General features: G+C 36.6%; 1 protein-coding gene across 2 annotated transcripts in view; it reads right to left on the bottom strand.

Annotated features, from left to right (window-relative positions):
* LOC117343821 (transmembrane protein 19-like) overlaps positions 1-22,906 on the bottom strand; it is a 54,442-nt gene that overhangs the window by 497 nt on the left and 31,039 nt on the right. For both annotated transcript variants that reach the window (XM_033906340.1, XM_033906341.1), the window contains exons 5-6: positions 18,267-18,482; positions 3-5,625 (exon numbers count right to left, since the gene is read on the bottom strand). In XM_033906340.1, coding sequence (XP_033762231.1) covers positions 5,459-5,625; positions 18,267-18,482 — 383 coding nt within the window. In that variant the 3' untranslated portion in view covers positions 3-5,458. The remainder of the gene's footprint in view (positions 1-2; positions 5,626-18,266; positions 18,483-22,906) is intronic.

The following is a 22,906-nucleotide window of genomic DNA, read 5'->3' as shown; positions in this document are numbered from 1 at the left end:
ACCTGTTCACTAGCCGACTTAACTAAATATGATCCGCCGTCCACGAGTATCGAGATGTTGTTTCCTGTCGATACTGGTCAAAGTACACCTTATGTAACCTTACCTAGACGGTAAACAAAACATTTATAAATATTGACTAACAATACAACCACTCTACAGAGTAAATTTTATATTGACAAGTCTATAAAATGTATAAATCAAAGTTGTTAAGTATTAGACAGCATTTACGATAAAGCTTACAAGATTTAGGACTATGCAGAACCCAAAATTCGAGAAATAGATATCATTTCTGGAAGGAAAGTAAAAAAGAATCTGTGTAAGTAATTGTGATTTTTTTTAGTGTGAATTTAGTATTGTGAGGGTATACAGAGGAAGTCAGGAATGCAAAGGAGTTAGGGGGAATATATACATGTGAGCGGGGAGGGGAGGGGGGGGGGGGGGGGGGAGTGATGCAGACCGGATAGTGCTGAGAATAATCTCGTAATTAGGATTTGTGAGTAGGAGATACTCTTACTCTATACCATTTCTTAAACATCACCTGGTAGGCCTAATGCATCCTTGAGCTATGTCCAATCAGAATTACAGCTGCCATTGTTCTATTTACAATAGGATTTCCAGGATATAATTAGACAAACGAGTGACTCTTGTCAGGAATTGCGTTATGCGAAAACAATGCCTATTTATTACTATTATTTGATTTGCTGTAATAACACACTTTACAGTTGTTACTGTGTAATGTTTAAATGTATTCTTACGTTTTACTACACATAATGACATCATGACGTTTTACCACACATAATGACGTTTTACTACACACCTTGTGGACTTCGATGTTTTATGTTTTTATTGTACTTGTAAAAGGAATTTAACAGCGCCTTTGCGATGAAAATCAAAATTGTTTGTTTTTTTATATATATATTTTACTTTGCCTCAACAAAGAAAATATTCTGAATATGTGTGCCAATATATAGGTGTTAATTTTATTGATCATTAAATCATTTATAATTTGTATCCCTTACGGAGTATGGCTTCGCGAGTTAATAGTGATTTTTATATATTGACTTGTACGTATCAACGGTTCAAATTTGTTTGTGTGTGGAATCTGATCATAGCTGAATAAGCCCGATATGAATCTAGCACATTAAAACAAAGTTCTATTCACCTGTGGGATGGAATCCGATAAGTAATCAAGCAAAAATGAAAGTCTTTTTGTGGTGTTCCATCACATCCGATCTGTCCCATAAATACAGTGAGCGTTTGTACCTCCGACACAGCTGGCTAAATCCCTTCACAGGTAAGAGATCGTATCTCGTGCACACTCACAGACCCACACAGGTATATACTCTCACTACGGTATAAGGAGTGTATTGAAATCGAACGCTAATTAACAAGATTAAAGTTACCAGAAATCAGGTAAAAAATATATATCGCTTTATCAAGAAATATCGTATATTTCTTGGGGTGAGAAAAATGACCTACGTAATTCACAGCAGAACAAAGTCCTCACATTTTCGTTTTCTCTGATGAATGGAGAACAATGGTTCAGCTGATCCACAGGTAACAGGTACAAACCATTTAACACGTTTTTACCGATCCGTTGTATATACGGATCATTTCCTATATGTAAACCTGATGGTTAGATTAACCGTAAAAAGTACATCAGTTATACAAATTCCTGAGGACTGCTATCACAAGGTATGTGCAGTATAGAAAGGGAAGTGAATCGCGACCTTTATCTGCTTTCATTAGTAGTGCGAACAATGACTGTTTGTGGATATCAACTTGAAACTTAAGTAAAGATTTCCATAATTTCGATTGTATCAAAATACTAAGCTTGTTTGCAAGATATTATGCAGAAAAAAAATATATTGACTTGGACTAATGTGTTTGGCTCTACACAGCAGTGTATATGTTTAATTGTCCTTATGTATTCAAATACTTTCCGGGGAGCTTTAAATGATTATACGAATCTGAAATTAAAGAGTTAAATTTCAATTAGACATATAAATGTTGTTTCATGACTACACAGCATTACTTAAAGTATGTATATGACAAAAGATTACTGCAACAGTTCTCTTTGAAATGATAAATATCATGCAATGTTTCTAAAAAATTAAAATGACAGTTAACACCGCTGATCTAGCAACTGCCGTTGGAATGTTACAACTAAAACTGGCTGATCCAGCGACCATCACTGGAAAGGTACAACTGACATTGGCTGATCCAGCGACTACCACTGGAAAGGTACAACTATCACTGACTGATCCAGCGACCATCACTGGAAAGGTACAACTAACACTGACTGATCCAGTGACTACCACTGGAAAGGTACAACTATCACTGACTGATCCAGCGACTACCACTGGAAAGGTACAACTATCACTTACTGATCCAGCGACCACCACTGGAAAGGTACAACTGGCATTGGCTGATCCAGCGACAACCACTGGAAAGGTACAACTGACACTGACTGATCCAGCGACCACCACTGGAAAGGTACAACTGGCATTGGCTGATCCAGCGACCGTCACTGGAAGGTTACAACTGACACTGACTGATCCAGCGACCACCACTGGAAAGGTACAACTGACACCGACTGATCCAGCGACCCATTTGAAAGGTAAAACTAACACTTACTGATCCAGTGACTATCACTGGAAAGGTACAACTGACATTGGCTGATCTAGCGACCCATTGGAAAGGTACAACTGACATTGACTGATCCAGTGACTATCACTGGAAAGGTACAACTGACATTGACTGATCCAGTGACTATCACTGGAAAGGTACAACTGACATTGACTGATCCAGTGACTATCACTGGAAAGGTACAACTGACATTGGCTGATCCAGCGACTACCACTGGAAAAATATGATAATGAACACATACAGACCATATTGCACATGTGAGTTCCCTAGTTCTGTAAATCCCTTAGATTTCGCAAAAACATCATTTTGCGAGCACTGACCTAGAAATGACTGTAAATTCGCGAATGATGAGCTATTAGAGTCAAGGTTACAGGAAGACTCCTTTAATCGGTAACCGATTGGTTGACCGCCATCTGGAGTTATTTTTGTAAAAATAATTGTGAAAAAAGATCCAATGCGAAATTTAAGAGATTTACAGAATGGTTTAATAAATACGTGTGTATATCAGTAAATAATTAACACAGAAATGCAAACAAAAATCAAAGTAATAGTCTGACTTCCGTAATATAAAAATGACATTTTAATTAAGGAATTCGCGGATACAATATATCTGCTTAACATGGTTCCAAGGATTGTAAAAAGTCACAGGATATTAGCACCTTTCAAGACAAATTCAGAGTTAGACATAGTAGAGTTATAATTGTTAAACTGAATCAGACATTCGAAGGTATTGACATAAGTACATGTACATGTATTACATTGAAAGTAGTCATTATTTCATAGTTACATTAAACGTTCGTTTGAACAATCTTTGGTGGTTTGTTTAAACTTAAAATTAAAACCAATAAGCTGACAATTCAATACAAGATCAGTGACTAGGCAAGAACCATGCTACCAGACGGATATCTTAGTAGACCAAAAATCGTAATGATATCGTCGATATTGAGCTCACAAACGTACATCTATTTTTAAATGAGATCCAGAATATGTAAAATGTTAATTTAGAGTTCTATTTTTACAGCTCTCTTTATCATACTATATATGTATTAAGTTCGTCCATTGAAGCCTATGAAGGCAGAGATGCCTTGCGGAAAGGTTTCATTGATTTAAATAAAATAAACATACATGTAGATATTACTAAAATGAGTACATAATCAAACATATTCTCATCCACTCACAATTGCATTCATTCAGTGTTTCTGCATGCACAAATATGTTTAATTTTATCATTTGCCTTGAATATCATCACAGTAATTGCATTCATACTCACATAAATTCAGATAATCGAATAATCTTGCAACAGCTAATTATGCATCACGGGAAAAAAGCATTTGAATATAAAACATGATATTGATGCCAAGTTACAGGTGAAGAAAAGTCTATACAACTTGTGAAACATATATATATATATTTGCTGATAGTGGACTCTGTCTAAACCGAAATCTGATGAATCCGGAACTTTGTCTAAACCGGTCGAATACATTTGTCCCGAAATTGTCTTTCTCTGTAGTTGTTAAACTCTGACTAATCCAGTCTCTGTCTATTCTCTGTTCTTCTTAACGCTAGTAAACTTCTTTCTGTCCAGTGTACATACCGTACAAATACCTCTGCGGGAAAATTAGCAATTGGCCATGCAATGAAGACACAGTCAGCCGAAACACCTGAACTACATTTACAGATGATGCTGGTTGTTGATTAAAATGTTTTACGTAATCATGTCAGTCACAATTACAAACTCTACGATCCGGCCTGATCATGTAGTCCTGCTAGAGTCCGGTTTAGACAACTCTACGATCCGGCCTGATCATGCAGTCCTGACGGAGTCCGGTTTAGACAACTCTACGATCCGGCCTGATTATGTAGTCCTGCTAGAGTCCGGTTTAGACAGTGTCCGCTGTATATATGATCTTAAATGAGTTTTCACTTCATATGAGATTTTATGAAACATTTCATAGTAGATCATATTTTAGCGAGCCTTGGAAATACATTTTTTGTATGCGTATACAAGCAAAGCGCCAGCCCATGCTGATTATTTCCAATGGTAATCTAACAAATGATGCACACAAATATGATCGTCTTATATGCACTATAGTAAACTTTATCCAATCACCAGGAGGGACACGAAAAAAGTAATAAAATTCACAATTTTGGTAAAGCATCCTATGATCCTTCCATCTATGAGGAGTATTTGATTTACACCCTATTAGGGTCCTGGGTAGAAGACTTTTGAATAATTACTAAATGTATCAATATCTGCGTAATGCAATTCTCAGAATAACGGATCACAATAAAACCTTAACAACACAGAAAAATATATATAAAATAAAGAAAGTGACTTGCACAAATCAGCATTCTAACTCACTTTCTATCAATATCTAGCATACACAATTGTTGATTGTCAGTGATACAAACGCCTAAAATTTCCCCACGTTTTATCAAACGCCTTTAATTGGTCCTTGTTTGATCAAATATCAGGTCTGGTTTATCCTTGACAGGGATATTCAGACGATATACTGATAGAAAGCAGTCTTGATTCTTGTTCACACTACCAGGTATAGAAGGCGATCTTGGTTGTTATTCGCAATGCCAGAAAATAGAAGGTAATCTTGGGTGTTATTCACACTACCAGAGATTGAAGGCGATCTTGGTTGTTATTCCCAATGGCAGGTATAGAAAGTGATCTTGGTTGTTATTCGCAATGCTAGGTATAGAAGGCGATTTCTTGGTTGTTATTCGCAATGCTAGGTATAGAAGGCGATTTTGAGTGTTATAAGTCCTGTTAAACCCCTAGGATCCCTGATACAGTTGCTCAGACGACACACTGCCACAGATGAAAGGCTATCTTCGGTGTTAACAGTCCGGTTAAGAGAGCAGACAGTAGGTTGACACTGTGGTTATCCAGGACCTCCGATCCGCTGATAAATTCGATGTTTGGTCCAGGGTGCTCCACTATGCAGTTTTTCTCTCGGTCGAATCCTGGAGTAAAATGTTACAGATTAAGAAATCTAAGATTAGTTCCATTATTTAGGAGAGAAGCTTTACTGCTTTATAACTGAAAATGTGTTATGAGTAATTTACATCAGAATGAAAAACTATTCTCTGCATCTTTTATTTAAAAACAGAAGAAACCTTCCAGATTTCAAACACCAAACTACATTTTCAAACACCAAACTACATTTTCAAACACCAAACTACATTTCTGTTTGTCTGAAAAAATGTAAACGTCAAGATTCAGTGAACACAGTAAACAACATATTCATGTAGAAAGAGGACCGAAGAAAGTCAGTTGAATTAACTTACGTCAACAGATGGTAAACACTTCATTGACGTATCATAGTTAATTCATTAAGGATTTCAGCAAACAAACATCAAACCATGGGTTTTCTTCTTAATATTCTACAAACATGCAATCTAGTCTTGGTTTTAACTACACTAATGCGATTTGATAAACATGTTTTTTCTCGGTAAACATGTATGATGAAATAAACATCACCTGACGAAATATATCAATCACCCCTGTCGTTATTTACCTCCATATAGAAATACTAGTTGTTTTTCAGTTAGTTAACAATAAAAAACATCTGAAACAATTCACTCACATTTCAATTAAATATACCGTTTTAAAAATTAGATAAACATAGGAAAATTATGGACTGTTCTTTAAACTGAAGTCGGTAAACAAACATCACCAGTTTTCATACCCTACTAGTTAATGAAATAAATAATTAAATTACAATCAATTTCTGTTCATTTCTCTCTCTCTAAACTAACAAATTAGACTACTTGATGCGTGTTGGAGGCCTTTAAATCTAACGAAGCCTAAGCTACTTAGGCCTAAATAGAGTCAATTAAAATGGTATTGTACATTTACCATTGTCACCAGAACCACACTTACGTGACAAGAAAAATCTCAATTAGGCGAGTTACGTAAATGGACCTCTATTAGGTGTATCTGTTGGGTCAGATCTTATCCTGACAGCGATTGGTTCCCTATCACCCAAGGGCTATTATCTCTGACAGAATTGGTATAATATTCAACAATACAGGCGGATCGACTCTCTTTGATCCCGAAAACAAATTGGCGACACTGAAGCTTGACTGTGTACATGGACACAATGGTTCACCGCAGATCAATCATGTTAAATAATCATTTATCAATACACTTGCTTCACGAATAACAACTTAACACGATCGGCATTGCCCCGTCAGTCGTCGGGATAAACCCAAGGTTCCTCCTGCATGATGTATTCAAACAGACATCATTTACCTGTCCACATATAGGACTAATATAGTTCAAATTTGAGCAAATTACGAGATATAAACGACAGTACATGATACTTGATAAAGGTGTCCATTTCAATGACAATAGGCTGTATGGACCCCACCCACGTCCTTACATCTGATCAGTACCAGTACGAGCGAGCCACGCCATTGGTGCCGGGCTACTCGCGGACCTGGTCAGATTTCTACTCCGCATCTAAGGTGTGGCTACACTTATCATTTCTACATGACAACATCAATATAATTTTGAAATGAAATTTGAAATAAATCTTAAATTGATACCAACATCAGCGAGATACGAGTTCTATTTTGTCTGTGGTAAAGATACTATCAACCAACACCGCCCTTCTCTACAGATTGTGTTGATAGGGAAGTCAGAATTTTGTGGACAGAAATTAATTTGGAATGATAAATATTCAGTATTATTATCCAGAAATATAATAGTATAGCAGGATAATCAGCAATTGAGGAAATTACACAAACTTCGTCAAGATAAATGGCTAATTATCAAGTCACCGTCTAACATACACAGAGTTAATATCACCGTAGTCGATGACAGTTCTCTATAATTGTTTGGTACGAAATTGTCAATAACGACATTTCCTTGATTAGAACCAATTTCTGTGCAACAAACACGACATGAATTATCAATAGAACTTACTCCATTAATCGGAAACAGGTCAACATGATTGTTGTTTAATCTGATTGCGATCTCTAATTGGCCTTTGTTAATAGGAGACATCCATCTACCTACTGTATATATGCTGTGTAGTTATTAAATTTCGCGCGATAATATTTCGCGGTTGTCCCAGTCGGAAATTGTTCGCGGGTATTACATTTTGGGCAACGACTGGTTAACATTCTGCACTGACCATTTCCATACTTTCGCTGGGTATTTATTTTCGCACTATATACAAAGGCCGTAAATATTACCGACAGTCATAAAAAACTCAGGAGACCTTTGGTACGAAAGTATTACAGAACGTGCTCCATTATCAATTTTATTTATCTAGTCAACAAAACCACTGTTAATGTACGTTTTACCTTTCTCGGATTTGAAAAATGTTTTGACAATTGTGTTTATCAAAGATTTAATTCAAATCAGTTTCATTTTTATCTTTATCTTTTTATCAACAATAAATGGTTTAAAGTCGTACAGATGTACATTGTTTATGTTATTTAGATAAAGAAATGTAGAAAATGAGAAATACGTTTAGAAAGAGTAAAATCGAAATATAACATAGCAAATATGGAAATGAAATCAATTTGTCCCTGGTAGTACATGGCTGAATTTCAGAAATTTATTTTATCGATATCCCAGCCCTGGCCTCTGACTAATGATCCTTGTGGTCCTAGCCCTGGCCACTGACCAATGATTCTTGTGGTCCCAGCCCGGACTACTGACCAAAGATTCTTGTTGTCCTAGCCCTGACTACTGACCAATGGATAGCCCTGACTACTGACCAATGATTCTTGTGGTCCTAGCCCTGACTAATGACCAATGATTCTTGTGGTCCCAGCCCTGACTACTGACCAATGGATAGCCCTGACTACTGACCAATGATTCTTGTTGTCCCAACCCTGATTACTGACCAATGATTCTTGTGGTCCCAGCCCTGACTACTGACCAATGATTCTTGTGGTCCTAGCCCTGACTACTGACCAATGGATCCTTGTGGTCCTAGCCCTGACTACTGACCAATGATCCTTGTGGTCCTAGCCCTGACTACTGACCAATGATCCTTGTGGTCCTAGCCCTGACTACTGACCAATGATTCTTGTGATCCTAGCCCTGACTACTGACCAATGATTCATGTGGTCCTAGCCCTGACTACTGACCAATGGATCCTTGTGGTCCTAGCCCTGACTACTGACCAATGATCCTTGTGGTCCTAGCCCTGACTACTACTGACAAATGATTTTTGTGGTCCTAGCCCTGACTACTGACCAATGAGCATTTTGGTCCTAGCCCTGACTACTGACCAATGATTCTTGTGGTCCTAGCCCTGACTACTGACCAATGAGCATTTTGGTCCTAGCCCTGACTACTGACCAATGATTCTTGTGGTCCTAGCCCTGACTACTGACCAATGATTCTTGTGGTCCTAGCCCTGACTACTGACCAATGATTCTTGTGGTCCTAGCCCTGACTACTGACCAATGATTCTTGTGATCCTAGCCCTGACTACTGACCAATGATTCTTGTGGTCCTAGCCCTGACTACTGACCAATGATTCTTGTGATCCTAGCCCAAACTACTGACTAATGATTCTTGTGGCAATGTAGGGGTTTTACCTTTCCGAGGACTTTCTACACAATCATTTTTTTTTTTGTTTGTTTGTTTATTTTTTCTGGAGGGGTTGGGGGAAGGGGGTTGTACCCCTCATTTTCACATTTTTATTTTCTGGACGATTTGATTAAGCGAAAAATTTCAGCAGCAGGTTTTTCAAAATGTGAAAAGAAAAGGAAAACAAATTTAGAATCAATGAAGGATGTTTTCATAAATATACATTTTATCAAATATTATGATCACATTTTGTGAAACAAGATGTTCATTTTGTACAACATCACTGTACAGTGTAGCATTGCTTGCTATTCTATAAGGCAAATCATTGTACTACTCTACTCCACCCTTTCATGCTCCTTGGTAGAATGTCCACATCTTGCATTGCCTTTCGTCTTTATTTAATTATTCTATTTATCTATTAATTCTATTTATCTATTTTATTCTTATCTTTTTATTTCATTTCTGTTGTTTTAAACATTTTAATTCACATTTTCTGATCAAGAATTTTACAACATTTTGTATATTGCCATAGAATTATACAATTGTATGGGTGTATCACATTTTTACCTTAAAGGGGGGGCCCGAGACTATAAAAGGAAATGGGCAGAGCTTATTTCAAAATATTTCACTTTTTCAGCAGGTTTCAGCTCAGAGACAATGTTTTTTTGTATACAGTAGACATCAATAATTTATTATGCTGAAAATTATTTCTCTCCAGAATTTCTAAATAGAAGTCAGTCACATAACAATATGCCAGTTCTCTCTTCACAACACACATGTATCTCACACACACAAGACGTCATCGTTAAATGACCTTAGCTGTTAATGGGACGTTAATACTAAACCAAACCTATCCTCTCAATCACCTTGTTTGTCTAGGATAGAGAGAGTGAATATCTTCAATCCTCTCCATCACCTTGTTTTTCTAGGAACAGATAGAGAGAATGAATGTCTTCAATCCTCTCCATCACCTTGTTTTTCTAGGAACAGATAGAGAGAATGAATGTCTTCTATTGATAAATATTGACCTTTAACGACAGACAAACTTCCTGAAAAACGAAGCTGTCAATCAACTTCACACTTAAATTAGAACTACACATCGATCTGACAATAAAACACAGAACAGTAGCGGGAGTTAAACAGAAAATAAAACAACACTGATTCCAATAATTTGATAACACGTGATCTGTGGTGTTAAACAAGTGTTGTATGGGAATCAAGTGCCTATCAATAACGGTCCCCCAGCCATAAAACCACGCACTTGTTAGGGCCACCATCAAGTGTGAGTCATATTCCTCTCAGTATCTGACAGGTTATTCAAAATCTATCATCAGTTCAGCAAACTATGATCTCACAAACGTAGGTTTTTGCACCACAAATAAACAGTTTGTGTCTTTCACAAATTACGCCTGAAAATATTTCATGTGAGGAACTATCCCTAAAGTGGAACAGAATGACAGCACAGCAGTCTCACGAGATCGAGATCGTGTATTATAACTTTATCACAAATTCCGATTTTTTTTTAAACAAGAGATCTTAATTGAATATGAATACATCAGGATTAACAGTATGTTGTCAGACATCTGTCAATCATATTTCTAAAATGTTAATGACTTCAAATGATTACTTAAAGCATGTACCTCTGTGTATGTGATATAACCATCATTTTTTTTCATTTTCATTAATAAGATAATTGATTATATTACTTGTGTAAACCGTTCTACAATCCTACACGACATTGTTGTCTACTAATTTTGTGCCATGACATCTTTTTTATTGTGTTATTTTATATTTAACAATTGTAATTCTTTATTCTCTTTGTAAAATTTTCTTATAGCAGGATATTAATATATTGTAGAATAACAACATGGAGAAACGAAGGATGGCAATTTTATGACATGTGACCTGACCAGGCCTCGAACTCAAGATCTACGGCACCTAATCGCCTAGCCAGAAATACCCACACCATCCACCACTATAACAAATCCACATTTTATACAAATCTAAAGCTTAAGTCTTCAGATCCATCTGGTACTTCTCAAGAAATAGTGATAACGTGGACTGTTTAGGGATGGACAAGGAACGACAGACTATGGTAAACCAAAACGAATCAGTCTGTTTGAATAGCTCACTATCTGATGATGATGGGCTAAAATATTTACATAAGGTACTAAGATATAAATACAACCATGACCGGTCAGTGTGGTAATATACCCAATAAACATCTATAAACTATCTGTCTACATCACTTAGATTGACGTATGACATTAAGATAACTGCAAGGAAGCAAAAAATACATCATATATATATATCAATATTTTCAAAGGATTGTCTTACATGAGTTCTGAAATAAAGCTCTCAAGAATGAGTCAATGGTGGAGTCTTTCTTACCAGAGTAATGAATGGCTCTCAAGAATGAGTCAATGGTGTAAACTATCTTACCTGAGTAATGAATAGCTCTCAAGAATGAGTCAATGATGTAAACTATCTTACCTGAGTAATGAATAGCTCTCAAGAATGAGTCAATGGTGTAAACTAGCTATCTTACCTGAGTAATGGATAGCTCTCAAGTATGAGTCAGTGGTGTAAAATATCTTACCTGAGTAATGAATAGCTCTCAAGTATGAGTCAATGATGTAAAATATCTTACCTGAGTAATGAATGGCTCTCAATTATGAGTCAATGATGTAAAATATCTTACCTGAGTAATGAATAGCTCTCAAGAATGAGTCAATGGTGTAAAATATCTTACCTGAGTAATGAATAGCTCTCAAGAATGAGTCAATGGTGTAAACTATCTTACCTGAGTAATGGATAGCTCTCAAGTATGAGTCAGTGGTGTAAAATATCTTACCTGAGTAATGAATAACTCTCAAGCATGAGTCAATGATGTAAAATATCTTACCAGAGTAATGAATGGCTCTCAAGTATGAGTCAGTGGTGTAAAATATCTTACCTGAGTAATGAATAGCTTTCAAGTATGAGTCAATGATGTAAAATATCTTACCTGAGTAATGAATGGCTCTCAATTATGAGTCAATGGTGTAAACTATCTTACCTGAGTAATGAATAGCTCTCAAGTATGAGTCAATGGTATACGATATCTTACCTGAGTAATGAATAGCTTTCAAGTATGAGTCAATGATGTAAAATATCTTACCTGAGTAATGAATGGCTCTCAATTATGAGTCAATGGTATACGATATCTTACCTGAGTAATGAATAGCTCTCAAGAATGAGTCAATGGTGTAAACTATCTTACCTGAGTAATGAATGGCTCTCAGGTATGAGTCAATGGTATACGATATCTTACCTGAGTAATGAATAGCTTTCAAGTATGAGTCAATGATGTAAAATATCTTACCTGAGTAATGAATAGCTCTCAAGTATGAGTCAATGGTATACGATATCTTACCTGAGTAATGAATAGCTCTCAAGAATGAGTCAATGGTGTAAACTATCTTACCTGAGTAATGAATGGCTCTCAGGTATGAGTCAATGGTATACGATATCTTACCTGAGTAATGAATAGCTCTCAAGAATGAGTCAATGGTATACAATATCTTACCTGAGTAATGAATAGCTCTCAAGTATGAGTCAATGGTGTAAACTATCTTACCTGAGTAATGAATAGCTCTCAAGAATGAGTCAATGGTGTAAACTATCTTACCTGAGTAATGAATAGCTCTCAAGTATGAGTCAATGATGTAAAATATCTTACCTGAGTAATGAATAGCTCTCAAGAATGAGTCAATGGTATACGATATCTTACCTGAGTAATGAATAGCTCTCAAGTATGAGTCAATGGTGGAGTCTTTCTTACCTGAACACTAAATAAAGTTCCTAAGTATGGGTCAACGGTGGAGTCTTTCTTACCTGAATACTGGAATAAAGTTCCTAAGTATGGGTCAATGGTGGAGTCTTTCTAAGTATGAGTCTATGGTGGAGTCTTTCTAAGTTTGAGTCAATGGTGGAGTCTTTCTAAGTATGAGTCGACGGTGGAGTCTTTCTAAGTATGAGTCAATGGTGGAGTCTTTCTAAGTATGAGTCAATGGTGGAGTCTTTCTAAGTATGAGTCAATGGTGGAGTCTTTCTAAGTATGAGTCGACGGTGGAGTCTTTCTAAGTACGAGTCAATGGTGGAGTCTTTCTAAGTATGAGTCAACGGTGGAGTCTTTCTAAGTATGAGTCAATGGTTGAGTCTTTCTAAGTATGAGTCAATGGTGGAGTCTTTCTAAGTACGAGTCAATGGTGGAGTCTTTCTAAGTATGAGTCAATGGTGGAGTCTCTCTAAGTATGAGTCAATGGTGGAGTCTTTCTAAGTACAAGTCAATGGTGGAGTCTTTCTAAGTATGAGTCAATAGTGGAGTCTTTCTAAGTATGAGTCGACGGTGGAGTCTTTCTAAGTATGAGTCGACGGTGGAGTCTTTCTAAGTACGAGTCAATGGTGGAGTCTTTCTAAGTACGAGTCTATGGTTGAGTCTTTCTAAGTACGAGTCAATGGTGGAGTCTTTCTAAGTATGAGTCAATGGCGGAGTCTTTCTAAGTATGAGTCAATAGTGGAGTCTTTCTAAGTATGAGTCAACGGTGGAGTCTTTCTAAGTATGAGTTGACGGTGGAGTCTTTCTAAGTATGAGTCAATGGTGGAGTCTTTCTAAGTATGAGTCAATGGTGGAGTCTTTCTAAGTATGAGTCAATGGTGGAGTCTCTCTAAGTATGAGTCGATGGTGGAGTCTTTCTAAGTATGAGTCAATGGTGGAGTCTTTCTAAGTATGAGTCAATGGTGGAGTCTTTCTAAGTATGAGTCAACGGTGGAGTCTTTCTAAGTATGAGTCGACGGTGGAGTCTTTCTAAGTACGAGTCAATGGTGGAGACTTTCTAAGTATGAGTCGACGGTGGAGTCTTTCTAAGTATGAGTCGATGGTGGAGTCTTTCTAAGTATGAGTCGATGGTGGAGTCTTTCTAAGTACGAGTCGATGGTGGAGTCTTTCTAAGTATGAGTCAATGGTGGAGTCTTTCTAAGTATGAGTCGATGGTGGAGTCTTTCTAAGTATGAGTCAATGGTGGAGTCTCTCTAAGTATGAGTTGACGGTGGAGTCTTTCTAAGTATGAGTCAATGGTGGAGTCTTTCTAAGTATGAGTCAATGGTGGAGTCTTTCTAAGTATGAGTCAATAGTGGAGTCTTTCTAAGTATGAGTCAACGGTGGAGTCTTTCTAAGTATGAGTTGACGGTGGAGTCTTTCTAAGTATGAGTCAATGGTGGAGTCTTTCTAAGTATGAGTCAACGGTGGAGTCTTTCTAAGTATGAGTTGACGGTGGAGTCTTTCTAAGTATGAGTCAATAGTGGAGTCTTTCTAAGTATGAGTCAACGGTGGAGTCTTTCTAAGTATGAGTTGACGGTGGAGTCTTTCTAAGTATGAGTCAATGGTGGAGTCTTTCTAAGTATGAGTCAACGGTGGAGTCTTTCTAAGTATGAGTCGACGGTGGAGTCTTTCTAAGTACGAGTCAATGGTGGAGACTTTCTAAGTATGAGTCGACGGTTGAGTCTTTCTAAGTATGAGTCAACGGTGGAGTCTTTCTAAGTATGAGTCGATGGTGGAGTCTTTCTAAGTATGAGTCGATGGTGGAGTCTTTCTAAGTACGAGTCGATGGTGGAGTCTTTCTAAGTATGAGTCAATGGTGGAGTCTTTCTAAGTATGAGTCGATGGTGGAGTCTTTCTAAGTATGAGTCAATGGTGGAGTCTCTCTAAGTATGAGTTGACGGTGGAGTCTTTCTAAGTATGAGTCAATGGTGGAGTCTTTCTAAGTATGAGTCAATGGTGGAGTCTTTCTAAGTATGAGTCAATGGTGGAGTCTTTCTAAGTATGAGTCAATGGTGGAGTCTTTCTAAGTATGAGTCAACGGTGGAGTCTTTCTAAGTATGAGTCGACGGTTGAGTCTTTCTAAGTATGAGTCAACGGTGGAGTCTTTCTAAGTATGAGTCGATGGTGGAGTCTTTCTAAGTACGAGTCGATGGTGGAGTCTTTCTAAGTATGAGTCAATGGTGGAGTCTTTCTTACCTGAACACTAAATAAAGTTCCTAAGTATGAGTTGACGGTGGAGTCTTTCTAAGTATGAGTCAATGGTGGAGTCTTTCTAAGTATGAGTCAATGGTGTAAGTATGAGTCAATGGTGGAGTCTTTCTAAGTATGAGTCAATGGTGGAGTCTTTCTAAGTATGAGTCAATGGTGGAGTCTTTCTAAGTATGAGTCAATGGTGTAAGTATGAGTCAACGGTGGAGTCTTTCTAAGTATGAGTCTATGGTGGAGTCTTTCTAAGTATGAGTCGACGGTGGAGTCTTTCTAAGTATGAGTCAATGGTGGAGTCTTTCTAAGTATGAGTCAATGGTGGAGTCTTTCTAAGTATGAGTCAATGGTGGAGTCTTTCTAAGTATGAGTCAATGGTGGAGTCTTTCTAAGTATGAGTTGATGGTGGAGTCTTTCTTACCTGAACACTAAATAAAGTTCCTAAGTATGAGTTGACGGTGGAGTCTTTCTAAGTATGAGTCAATGGTGGAGTCTTTCTAAGTATGAGTCAATGGTGTAAGTATGAGTCAATGGTGGAGTCTTTCTAAGTATGAGTCAATGGCGGAGTCTTTCTAAGTATGAGTCAATGGCGGAGTCTTTCTAAGTATGAGTCGACGGTTGAGTCTTTCTTAGTATGAGTCAACGGTGGAGTCTTTCTAAGTATGAGTCGACGGTGGAGTCTTTCTAAGTATGAGTCGACGGTTGAGTCTTTCTAAGTATGAGTCAATAGTGGAGTCTTTCTAAGTATGAGTCAATGGTGGAGTCTTTCTAAGTATGAGTCAACGGTGGAGTCTTTCTAAGTATGAGTCAATGGTGGAGTCTTTCTAAGTATGAGTCAATGGTGGAGTCTTTCTAAGTATGAGTCGACGGTGGAGTCTTTCTAAGTATGAGTCGACGGTGGAGTCTTTCTAAGTATGAGTCGACGGTTGAGTCTTTCTAAGTATGAGTCGACGGTGGAGTCTTTCTAAGTATGAGTCGACGGTTGAGTCTTTCTAAGTATGAGTCAATGGTGGAGTCTTTCTAAGTATGAGTCGACGGTGGAGTCTTTCTAAGTATGAGTCAATGGTGGAGTCTTTCTAAGTATGAGTCGATGGTGGAGTCTTTCTAAGTATGAGTCGACGGTGGAGTCTTTCTAAGTATGAGTCAATGGTGGAGTCTTTCTAAGTATGAGTCAATGGTAGAGTCTTTCTAAGTATGAGTTGACGGTGGAGACTTTCTAAGTATGAGTCGATGGTGGAGTCTTTCTAAGTATGAGTCAATGGTGGAGACTTTCTAAGTATGAGTCAACGGTGGAGTCTTTCTAAGTATGAGTCAACGGTGGAGTCTTTCTAAGTATGAGTCAATGGTGGAGTCTTTCTAAGTATGAGTCAATGGTGGAGTCTTTCTAAGTATGAGTCAATGGTGGAGTCTCTCTAAGTATGAGTCAATGGTGGAGTCTTTCTAAGTATGAGTCGACGGTGGAGTCTTTCTAAGTATGAGTCGACGGTGGAGTCTTTCTAAGTATGAGTCAATGGTGGAGTCTTTCTAAGTATGAGTCGACGGTGGAGTCTTTCTAAGTATGAGTCAATGGTGGAGTCTTTCTAAGTATGAGTCAATGGTGGAGTCTTTCTAAGTATGAGTCAATGGTGGAGTCTTTCTAAGTATGAGTCGATGGTGGAGTCTTTCTAAGTATGAGTCAATGGTGGAGACTTTCTAAGTATGAGTCGATGGTGGAGTCTTTCTAAGTATGAGTCAATGGTGGAGACTTTCTAAGTATGAGTCAACGGTGGAGTCTTTCTAAGTATGAGTCAACGGTGGAGTCTTTCTAAGTATGAGTCAATGGTGGAGTCTTTCTAAGTATGAGTCAATGGTGGAGTCTTTCTAAGTATGAGTCAATGGTGGAGTCTCTCTAAGTATGAGTCAATGGTGGAGTCTTTCTAAGTATGAGTCGACGGTGGAGTCTTTCTAAGTATGAGTCGACGGTGGAGTCTTTCTAAGTATGAGTCAATGGTGGAGTCTCTCTAAGTATGAGTCAATGGTGGAGTCTCTCTAAGTATGAGTCTATGGTGGAGTCTTTCTAAGTATGAGTCGACGGTGGAGTCTTTCTAAGTATGAGTCGACGGTGGAGTCTTTCTAAGTATGAGTTGACGGTGGAGTCTTTCTAAGTATGAGTCAATGGTGGAGTCTTTCTAAGTATGAGTTGACGGTGGAGTCTTTCTAAGTATGAGTCAATGGTGGAGTCTTTCTAAGTATGAGTCAATGGTGGAGTCTTTCTAAGTATGAGTTGACGGTGGAGTCTTTCTAAGTATGAGTCAATGGTGGAGTCTTTCTAAGTATGAGTCGACGGTTGAGTCTTTCTAAGTATGAGTCAACGGTGGAGTCTTTCTAAGTATGAGTCAATGGTGGAGTCTTTCTAAGTATGAGTCAATGGTGGAGTCTTTCTAAGTATGAGTCAATGGTGGAGTCTTTCTAAGTATGAGTCAATGGTGGAGTCTTTCTAAGTATGAGTCTATGGTGGAGTCTTTCTAAGTATGAGTTGACGGTGGAGTCTTTCTAAGTATGAGTCGACGGTGGAGTCTTTCTAAGTATGAGTCAATGGTGGAGTCTTTCTAAGTATGAGTCGACGGTGGAGTCTTTCTAAGTATGAGTCAATGGTGGAGTCTTTCTAAGTATGAGTCGATAGTGGAGTCTTTCTAAGTATGAGTCAACGGTGGAGTCTTTCTAAGTTTGAGTCAATGGTGGAGTCTTTCTAAGTATGAGTCGATGGTGGAGTCTTTCTAAGTATGGGTCAATGGTGGAGTCTTTCTAAGTATGAGTCAACGGTGGAGTCTTTCTAAGTATGAGTCTATGGTGGAGTCTTTCTAAGTATGAGTCAATGGTGGAGTCTTTCTAAGTATGAGTCGACGGTGGAGACTTTCTAAGTACAAGTCAATGGTGGAGTCTTTCTAAGTATGGGTCAATGGTGGAGTCTTTCTAAGTATGAGTCAATGGCGGAGTCTTTCTTACCTGAATACTGGAATAAAGCTCCTAAATATGAGTCTATGGTGGAGCCGAGCAGACCTGCCAGTGTAGCCGTTGGGATGATCAACCATTGGGCTGGGCTTTTTTGTAGCTGAAAGTCACTGGTACACATTAACAGGGTCAGGTAATATGCCACGCCCACAAACGTCCCTCCCATTCCACTGCTCAGTGTCCCGATAAACGTAATTCCTCCATTTGTACCTACAGAATAGATTGATATAATTTTACGAAAACAAAATGGGTAAACTTGATAAAACTATGAACAAGGACAAGTTTAAATCTGGCTGTGAAAAATAACCTTTTTCTGTTTACATATCTTTATGTAGCAAAAACAATCTAGTCTTTGGTTAAACAAAGACGGAAGAATATATTGGCAGATTGTTTTAATTAGCACATCTATTCTCTTAATTTAAAAAAAAAAGAGTGAGTCTGTAGGGGCATGTGCGTTAATTAGGTTGAATACGGTAGTGTTTGTTATCATCTAACTGAACAACAACAGATGATATAGGTAGCATATTACTATAGGTAATGACTGATGTACAAGTTAATTAATACAGCATCCGTTTTGCACTTTAGAAAGAAACAATTTGTCCCTGGTGAATTTGACCCCTATCCTTGAACTATGGTCATTTGTGATGACACCTGATTTAATTCAAATTGCTGGATTCCTTACATTACAAAAAGCTACAAATTAAGAGAAAGAAAATTGACCTTGACCTTTGATCCTTTACTACCATATCTCAAAACAAACTGGACCACAAAAATAAAGTTCCATCAAAAACATGTACCATGTTATACTATATAACTCATTACAAACCTGAAAACCTTTGATTTCTCAACTTTAAACATGACCTTGACCTTTGATCCTGTGCTTACACATTACAACACTTCATATCTCAAAACTTAACTGGTTTCCAAACTTTAAAGATGACCTTGACATTAAGAATTTAAGACTTCTAAGGGGCTCTAAGGTCATACAAAAGGTCATCCAGACAAGGACACCAACTAACGGCTGAGCTATATAGATCAAGCCTTCGAACAGACACTATGGTGGTTATAGGGTCTTACTACAGTTGGAAGGAACCTACATGTAATGAGCATGTGTACAGAAACAGGAAGTTACAGTGTGTATGTCTAGGCGACTTTGGTTTAACTACCGATTCACTTTGGTCGAACCACGGCACAATGAATAGACAATACTGTCCCGTGCCTCACTATTTAGAAGCACGGCAGTCGTTGGTTGTTGTTTATCCGCATGTGTAATCAAATTAGATGGAACAGCCAGACTATAGTAAATAGTTGATGATCGACCTTACCAATAGAGAGTTAAACTTTTACCTATACTGATAGGTGTATAGTGTATAGAGTTAAATATTTACCTATACTGATAGGAGTATAGTGTATAGAGTTAAACATTTACCTACACTGATAGGAGTATAGTGTATAGAGTTAAATATTTACCTATACTGATAGGAGTATAGTGTATAGAGTAAAACATTTACCTATACTGATAGGAGTATAGTGTATAGAGAGTTAAACATTTACCTATACTGATAGGAGTATAGTGTATAGAGTTAAACATTTACCTATACTGATAGGAGTATAGTGTATAGAGAGTTAAACATTTACCTATACTGATAGGAGTATATAATGTATAGAGTTAAACATTTACCTATACTGATAGGAGTATAGTGTATTATAGAGTTAAACATTTACATATACTGACAGGAGTATAGTTTATAGAGTTAAACATTTACCTATACTGATAGGAGTATAGTGTATAGAGTAAAACATTTACCTATACTGATAGGAGTATAGTGTATAGAGAGTTAAACATTTACCTATACTGATAGGAGTATAGAGTTAAACATTTACCTATACTGATAGCAGTATAGTGTATAGAGTTAAACATTTACATGTACTGATAGGAGTATAGTGTATAGAGTTAAACATTTACCTATACTGATAGCAGTATAGTGTATAGAGTTAAACATTTACATATACTGATAGGAGTATAGTGTATAGAGAGTTAAACATTTACCTATACTGATAGGAGTATAGTGTATAGAGTTAATCATTTACCTATACTGATAGGAGTATAGTGTATAGAGTTAAATATTTACCTATACTGATAGGAGTATAGAGTTAAACATTTACCTATACTGATAGGAGTATAGTGTAATAGAGTTGAACATTTACCTATACTGATAGGAGTATAGTGTATAGAGTTAAACATTTACCTATACTGATAGGAGTATAGTGTATAGAGTTAAACAATTACCTATACTGATAGGAGTATAGAGTTAAACATTTACCTATACTGATAGGAGTATAGTGTATAGAGTTAAACATTTACCTATACTGATAGGAGTATAGTGTATAGAGAGTTAAACATTTACCTATACTGATAGGAGTATAGTGTATAGAGTTAAACATTTACCTATACTGATAGGAGTATAGTGTATAGAGAGTTAAACATTTACCTATACTGATAGGAGTATAGTGTATAGAGTTAAACATTTACCTATACTGATAGGAGTATAGAGTATAGAGTTAAACATTTACCTATACTGATAGGAGTATAGTGTATAGAGTTAAACAATTACCGATACTGATAGGAGTATAGAGTAAAACATTTACCTATTCTGATAGGAGTATAGTGTATAGAGTTAAACAATTACCGATACTGATAGGAGTATAGGGTATAGAGTTAAACATTTACCTATACTGATAGGAGTATATAATGTATAGAGTTAAACATTTACCTATACTGATAGGAGTATAGAGTAAAACATTTACCTATACTGATAGGAGTATAGGAGTATAGAGTTAAACATTTACCTATACTGATAGGAGTATAGAGTTAAACATTTACCTATACTGATAGGAGTATAGTGTATAGAGTTATATATTGACCTATACTGATAGGAGTATAGTGTATAGAGTTAAATATTGACCTATACTGATAGGAGTATAGTGTATAGAGTTAAATATTGACCTATACTGATAGGAGTATAGTGTATAGAGTTAAACATTTACCTATACTGATAGCAGTATAGAGTTGAACATTTACCTATACTGATAGGAGTATAGTGTATAGAGTTAAACACTGACCTATACTGATAGGAGTATAGTGTATAGAGTTAAACATTTACCTATACTGATAGGAGTATAGAGTATAGAGAGTTAAACATTTACCTATACTGATAGGAGTATAGAGTTAAACATTTACCTATACTGATAGCAGTATAGTGTATAGAGTTAAACATTTACATGTACTGATAGGAGTATAGTGTATAGAGTTAAACATTTACATATACTGATAGGAGTATAGTGTATAGAGAGTTAAACATTTACCTATACTGATAGGAGTATAGTGTATAGAGTTAATCATTTACCTATACTGATAGGAGTATAGTGTATAGAGTTAAATATTTACCTATACTGATAGGAGTATAGAGTTAAACATTTACCTATACTGATAGGAGTATAGTGTAATAGAGTTGAACATTTACCTATACTGATAGGAGTATAGTGTATAGAGTTAAACATTTACCTATACTGATAGGAGTATAGTGTATAGAGTTAAACAATTACCTATACTGATAGGAGTATAGAGTTAAACATTTACCTATACTGATAGGAGTATAGTGTATAGAGTTAAACATTTACCTATACTGATAGGAGTATAGTGTATAGAGAGTTAAACATTTACCTATACTGATAGGAGTATAGTGTATAGAGTTAAACATTTACCTATACTGATAGGAGTATAGTGTATAGAGAGTTAAACATTTACCTATACTGATAGGAGTATAGTGTATAGAGTTAAACATTTACCTATACTGATAGGAGTATAGAGTATAGAGTTAAACATTTACCTATACTGATAGGAGTATATAATGTATAGAGTTAAACATTTACCTATACTGATAGGAGTATAGTGTATAGAGAGTTAAACATTTACCTATACTGATAGGAGTATAGTGTATAGAGTTAAACAATTACCGATACTGATAGGAGTATAGAGTAAAACATTTACCTATTCTGATAGGAGTATAGTGTATAGAGTTAAACAATTACCGATACTGATAGGAGTATAGTGTATAGAGTTAAACATTTACCTATACTGATAGGAGTATATAATGTATAGAGTAAAACATTTACCTATACTGATAGGAGTATAGGAGTATAGAGTTAAACATTTACCTATACTGATAGGAGTATAGAGTTAAACATTTACCTATACTGATAGGAGTATAGTGTATAGAGTTATATATTGACCTATACTGATAGGAGTATAGTGTATAGAGTTAAATATTGACCTATACTGATAGGAGTATAGTGTATAGAGTTAAATATTGACCTATACTGATAGGAGTATAGTGTATAGAGTTAAACATTTACCTATACTGATAGCAGTATAGAGTTGAACATTTACCTATACTGATAGGAGTATAGTGTATAGAGTTAAACACTGACCTATACTGATAGGAGTATAGTGTATAGAGTTAAACATTTACCTATACTGATAGGAGTATAGAGTTGAACATTTACCTATACTGATAGGAGTATAGTGTATAGAGTTAAACCTTTAACTATACTGATAGAAGTATAGTGTATAG

The sequence above is a fragment of the Pecten maximus genome, chromosome 15 (assembly GCF_902652985.1).
Source record: "Pecten maximus chromosome 15, xPecMax1.1, whole genome shotgun sequence".
NCBI lineage: Eukaryota > Metazoa > Mollusca > Bivalvia > Pectinida > Pectinidae > Pecten > Pecten maximus.
Note: the sequence above shows the minus strand (reverse complement) of the source record. Positions and strands in the feature narration are given on the sequence as shown.